At 48.5% G+C, this 6,481-nt stretch overlaps 1 protein-coding gene across 1 annotated transcript in view; it reads left to right on the top strand.

The window, feature by feature from the left end:
- Nucleotides 1–861: 861 nt before the first annotated feature.
- The window catches only part of CCDC3 (coiled-coil domain containing 3), a 39,733-nt gene continuing 34,113 nt past the window's right edge, over nt 862–6,481 (top strand). The window contains exon 1 of the mRNA XM_010136752.1: nt 862–1,035. Within this exon, the coding sequence (XP_010135054.1) occupies nt 862–1,035 (174 nt within the window). The remainder of the gene's footprint in view (nt 1,036–6,481) is intronic.

The raw sequence follows: 6,481 nt of genomic DNA, 5'->3' as shown, positions 1-6,481 counted from the left end.
CTCCGTCCCGCCGCCGCACTCGCCGCAGCGCCGGCTCCTTTGCGCATCCACTCGCAGTTTCATGGGGGGAAAACCCGCCCTAAACACGTAGTATTCCGGCAGATGTACGAGTCGCTGCTGATGAGTCGCTCCTGGGTGCTGCCGCTTTTGTTTTTACGATGCGACGGTCACGGCGCTGGAGAGGCGCCAGTGCCCGTTCGCTGAAGTTTGGCCCGGGAGTTTAAAACCCATCCCCAGATACTCACCCCAGAGCTTGCTTTCGGCTTTCCCGAGTCCCAGCCAAATCCTGACTTTGGGGTCATCGAACAAATAAGAAAATAAACCACAATGTGGGAACAGAGCCATCGCTGTGACCTTTCAGTCCAAGAGTGTTTGTGAAATAGTACTCAGTGGCTTGTTTCGACATACTTGGTATATCCTTAGACTGGGTGCGTAACGAAATGCTGATGCTGTCTAGTGCTCCGTCTATGGCAATATCTTTAAACGTGTTTTACACAAGTTATTTATTGACTGCTTGAAGGAGTACTTAAATTCCAGGATCAAGGGCAAAGCAATGCAAATTCAGTAGGAACTATGGGCCAAAATGTAGATTTGCCTCATTCCTGGGGGTTCCTTGATGTCTTTAGGGTGGTAGGAACCTGTTAGGTCCTTACTGCTGCTGCCTTGTCCTGTCCTCTGTGGTGGAAATTGCTGACTTGGTGGCTAAGTGCCAGGAGAGCTGAGAGCCATGTGCTGGCTGAAAGTGTCTGTGCAACTTTGGTGGCACTTCGGAGCCAGGCTGAATCACGATGGGTGACTTTTGCATGAGAGAAGGTGCTTTTCAGCCTCACAGCAGGCTGCTCGTGCAATTTATGTTTCAGAATGGATGAGAACTACATTCTCCTGCCGCACGGAGTCAACTTCCAGGAGGCGATTTTCCCGGACACCCAGGAGAACAGAAGGATGTTTGCCAGCCTTTTCCAGTTCTCTAACTGCTCGCAGGCACAGCATGTCTTGAGCTTCTCCAGTGACTGGGAGATTCAAGAGGACAACCGGGTAAGGGATTTATTTGTCCTCCAGGGTTTCTTTTCTAAGTGGGCACAGGCATTCCCATATCATTTGCAAACATATTCGTAGATGAATGCAGAGCAGCAGGTCCCTGATTTTCCTGGTCTTTCAGTGGTTTCACTGGCAAAGTAACACACTGGTGGGGAGGTGTTCAACTGTTTTCAAAGCTGACCCCTGTGTTACCTCTTTAGCTTCCCATAGACCTGAGCAAAGCTCATTATCAACCTGCTTCATGAGCAATAGGTTGGAAACAAGCTTGTGATCCTGTTCTACTCCACCCAGGTTGTTCCTAGACCCCATATTTCAGCTAAAATGTTCAGGAGCAAAGCTTTGGTTTTTTGCTTGTGTGTTCATCTGATGTAGCGAGAGCAGTGCCTGGACCATGACTGACTGCAAGGGATTGTTCTTGCCTAACTCCACATAACAGCACAAACATCTACTGCACTAATCGCCCTAAGCTGTCTTTGTAGCAGTTGAGGAAGAACAGGCTGTTGAGGGCATGTTCTGTCTGAGTGATGAGGGCATGGTTCTTCTGATCGATGCCAGTGCCTGCTTCTGAGGAAGCTGAATGAACTGCCTCTTTCTCCTCTCAAAGGAGGCAACCACAAGTAGTTCATCCTTTAGGCGATCCTCCCTTAAGAAAGTGCATTTTTAGTATGGCGAGCCCAGTGATGCTGATTGTTAGTGGATTCTGAGTGTCTTTATGGAGCTGTAACATGTGTAATAAATGCAGGATTTTAATAAATACTTCCTTGAAAGCGGGGAGCAACCTGCAGTTATGTGTGTGTATGTTCTGGATGTGCAGCTGCATTTGCAAAAGTGCAAATGGAGAGCTGTTTCAGTGCCAACCTTGTTTTATGAGGCTGGGATTTCCACTGTTAGCCGAGAACTTTTTAAGCATCTCTTTAGGTCAGGTTGGACAGGACATTTGTTTGCCATTGCTTGCATCTTCTGTGGATTCATCCAAGGCATAATATTTACCTATGGCAGCAGATGCCGTAGGAACATCTCTCATTGTTTGGGAGATGGAGGGAGGGAGCTCAGTAGCTGGTTCAGCCCTTTCCCTTCACCAGTTGGTTGACCACCAGCATACAAAGTTTGAGCTGCTGGGTGGTCGTCTGGCCAGTGACACAATTCTGTGCTTTGCGATGCATCGTGAGTGAGTGTTTTCTTACTGCTGGTATTTTGGGGAGGGAGTAGGGAACAGTGATGTTCAAATATGTGTTTGGAGACAGCAGCAGGAAGTGATGTTTAAGAGAAAATGAATTGTCTTACAATTAGATTGCAGAGCCATAACCCTAACTGGGCAAAAAGGGGAGCCCCCGTCCCAGCCCCACCTCCTCCCTGCCAGCCCATGGGCTCCCCAGTGCTCGAAGCAACGTATTTGGCAAGAGAAAGTTCCGCTGCTGCCAAATCCACATATTTTGCTCCAGGAGAACAAATGACACTAGGGAACCACCAGATCCACCTCCCAGTGTCTGCTTGTGATACCTCTGCTCTGTTTATTTAGCTGTGCTGAGCTAAACGTAGGGAATCCTTGATGGGTTGGTGCTCGTTTCTGCCAGCAGTGAATCTTGCCAGTTAGCTTTAATGGAAATCACAGAGCGGAAACCCCCAGGGTGGGTTGGGACAGCCGACAGCGTACGTATCCAAAGTGCATTTCAGCTGTTGCGCTCTTTGACCCTGTGCAGCTGTGAGGGTGGGATTAGAGCTGCTGGCCACACAGGCCAGGGCTGAGGGTTTTACATCCTTCAACACCACCAGTCGAGGGAATGAATTCCACACAACTGATGGACACTTTGTCTCCCCTTGGTAACTAAAAGTAAAAGCTTCCTCTGCACCGGTTAAAAATAGTTTGGGCTGTCTGTGCTCCCATTCAGCTCCTGCATCTGCGTTTGCCCAGCCAAGCCCTGTCTCCTGGTGCATGCATGCCCCAGCCTGGGAAGGGGATGGCCTTTCTGGCTGCCGTGGCATTAGGCATTTGTTCCCCAGCTCTTCCCAGTCCCAGTTATCCAGGTTGCAGCTCTCTTTAGCATTTTGCTCCTCTCAATGTCTTGTCACATCTGATGGTGACTTTCCCAACTGTCACCGTGTCTGCTTGCATCCCTTCACATTATGAACAATTTCCATTCCCAAATGTGCGTGGCGGAGCTGCCCCATGCTGGCTCCTGAGCCCAGAACTCTGGTATGTGCTGGTTTCATGGCACAGAAAGTGAACATTACTTGGAGCAATATTCTTCAAGCTTTTTTGGAAAAGAGGCTGTCTGGGAGGCTGGGGACACACTAGTGAGACTTCTGTGATGGTGCCAAGTTGTGGAGAGCTTGGACAGAGAGGGAAGGGTCTTCTGGTGAGGCTCACGCTGCAGTGAGGAGTCACTAGCAGCTGCGTACTAACATAAATTGGTCGTTAAAATCCATCATGGATGTTTTTGAGCAGTCAGAGGGAAGAGATGGACATGTTGAGATCCTCAGAGCAGAAGGCAGCTGGGACAAAGGTCTTGTTCCAGGAGTTAGTAGCTAAGGCCCTGCCTCTGGGTCTTGGGACAGCTGCATTCAGGGACATCTTAAAAAGCATCTCTGTCAAAAAACAGTGTGCTCAAGTAGGTTTGGAATAAAGGAGTGGTGAAATCTGTTTACAGCTGGATCCTATACTCTGAAAGACTCTTTGAATCGCTGTATTAGCTTATGGCCCTATGCCCTACTCTTGATATATTTCTGGGGTGGACATTTTAAGGGATAATTTGTAGCTGGAAGCATGCGCAGTTGCAATGAATAATTTGTATTTGTAGCTCTGGGGTGCTCAGTTAGAAGGTGAGAGAGCCCCGTGATAGGTGAACGCCTTTTGCCTCACGTAATGCTGCTCACAGCGAGAGATCCCTTCTGCAGGGTGTACCTGACCCAGCTGTGAAGCAGGGGACCCAAAGGTGACCACTGACATGCTGTCCTCCTGCTTGCCGCCTTCTCTCTGCCATGCTCCTTGCACTCACAGAGCCTTGTCTGGGCTGTCCCAACGGGTGAAATGAGGAAAACCCTGACAGCTCCTTCTCCACCCAGCCGACACGTCTGACGATGCAAAAGAGACCAAAGAGATGTGCAGGACCCTCTTGATGCACTTCTCCAGGCACTCCATCTGCCTTTTCCATTGTAGGGAAGTCTTTTTAATTTTCTGACAGTCCCATGGCACATGGTGAAAGGAGGCCAGACCCAAGGCACATCTCACTGGGGATAACACTTTCCTCATCCTGGGCCTGCTGCTGTTGCTGGAAGTTAATTCCAGCTGTGTTTTTAAGCCCCTCGCAGTCTGGGCTAAGGGCCAGGTGCTGTTTTCCATAGATTCCCAATAACCACAGTTTCATAAATTCACTCAGGTGCTTGTTCCGGCCACTCTGGACAGCAATGGTAGCTCTGGCTGGCGTTGCTTTAGGCGCTCGCATTTTGGCTCCCAGATTTGCAGAGGCAGTAATTAATTTGTCTCCATCCTGACTTTTCTCACAGCCCTTTAGCAATGTTTGCAGACCTCTTGCTTTACCCCAGCTCACTGTAGCAGTGGTTTCCGCAAGGCTGTTGCTGAAGCCCCGAGTTCCCACCTGGCTTGGGGCTGGAGCTGGGTTTGTAACGAGGCTGCAACTTCTTGCAGGGCAAGGGGCCCCTTCTTGCAGCATATTGAAGGTACCCCTGTCCCAGGTTTGGCCCAGTCCCAGAGCTGATGTTGGTGGAGATAATAACACAGGAACGCTGCTTTTTCCCTTTTGGAATTACAGTTTTAGTCAATTATTCCCACTCTCTGCCCCAGGGAGAAATGCAGTATTTGCCTAGCCCAGGAATCTTGCAGTCACAGCAGTTTCTTTTAATAAGGTCCTTTTATTAAAGAAAGGAACAATTAAGAAGTAATACAAACCTAATTAAAATTCTTAAAAACTCCATGTTCTTACCCAAGTCTCCTGTTGATCCCCTGAGGGAAGATCCACAGACGATTCAAAGTTTGTGAAGTCTGACAGCCTCCTATGCAGGCTGTCCTGCGCCGGACAGCGTGTGGCCTCCGGGTCACCCCTGCCTTGGGAAACCACCTCAGACATCCCTTTTCCTTTAAGCCCCGCTTCCTCCAGAACCCCTAAAGTTGCTCAAAAACTCCTGCGTGCTGCCCAGTTATTCCCTGGTGGAGCTGACAGTGCTGGTGTTCCATTCCAGATGCTTTTAGGGAGCAGCCTTGCCACCTTTTCTTGCTGAAAAGGAGTCCAAGGGGTCAGAATTTATTTTGAGAGCTGGGATGAGCATTTGACAGCACAGCTGGCATCCTCCTCCAGGAGTGGAGAAGGGGAATAGGAAAATCCTGACGGACGGAGAGCATCCACATGTGCCAATGCCTCTTTGACATGACAGATCATTTTTCTTATGGCTAAGTGATAAATGACACATTTCTACACGCAGCGGGTAGATTTGTGCTTGCTCAAGCTGGGAGGTGAGACTCATCCCTGCGGTTCCCCCCCTTTCACAGTGCCTGATGCTAAGACTGGGGGGTGATGCAGTGGGTTGGGTTTGAAACCTTTTTCCCCTGCAGATTTTTACCATTTTAGTGCAGATCTAGAGGCTGTAATTTATCCTCCTGACTTGGCCTTCTGCAGGGTGGTGAGATCTCTTAAATAAGACCTCATTGCCCTGTTGCACACGAGGGATTATATCAAAATGACTCGGTCTGATCACAATGAAGTCTATAGAAGTGTCAAACAGCACTTGTCAAAATTTATGACTCAGAGGGGTTTTAACTGCTGGATTTGTCAACAGGTTGACAGGGAAAGGTGGTCTTTTGGCATCAGTTCCAGCTTGCTGTGAGCTGTGGAGGTGCTCACAACCTGGGGCCATGTGGTGCTATACAGGGCACCTCCTCCCCTTTTTAACACACAGGAGAATTTCAGAATGACTTCGTATGCTTCATAAGGAGGGAATTAACAGCAGCATGTCAAACTGGTCATGGGCAACTGTGATACTGGTGCTGTGATGCTCACGGTACTTAAGGAGTCCAATAACTTCAATTAAGCCTGGCGAGATTGCAGGGGAAGATTATACGTTTTATTAAGCCTCTCCTCCTCTCAAGCAACAGCGCCACAAACATGCTGTTACTTCAGTTGATTTAGACAAACAGACTTACCTTCTGAGAGGCCTCCAGAGATTTATCTGGGTAATAATAAAGGTTTTATGAGAGCAGTGAGTGTCCCAAATAAAAAGTGAAATAATTAGTGGTTTAGCAGGGCTGTCTACAAGTATCTGTGTAGCATGTTTGGGCCTGGGTCCTCTTCTCTGGTGGCACTTTGGCTGCTGTAATCACCTGATGACCTGATGGCTTTAGAGCAGCTGAAAAGGAAAGTGGATAAGAAAAGCAATGTAATTGCATAAATGGCCTTGCCATTATTATGCAAAGTCAAAATTAAATTAAACG

This window comes from Buceros rhinoceros, unplaced genomic scaffold (genome assembly GCF_000710305.1).
Source record: "Buceros rhinoceros silvestris isolate BGI_N320 unplaced genomic scaffold, ASM71030v1 scaffold12415, whole genome shotgun sequence".
Classification (NCBI taxonomy): Eukaryota; Metazoa; Chordata; class Aves; order Bucerotiformes; family Bucerotidae; genus Buceros; species Buceros rhinoceros.
The sequence above is the reverse complement of the archived record's forward strand: the minus strand, read 5'-3'. Positions and strand labels throughout refer to the sequence as shown.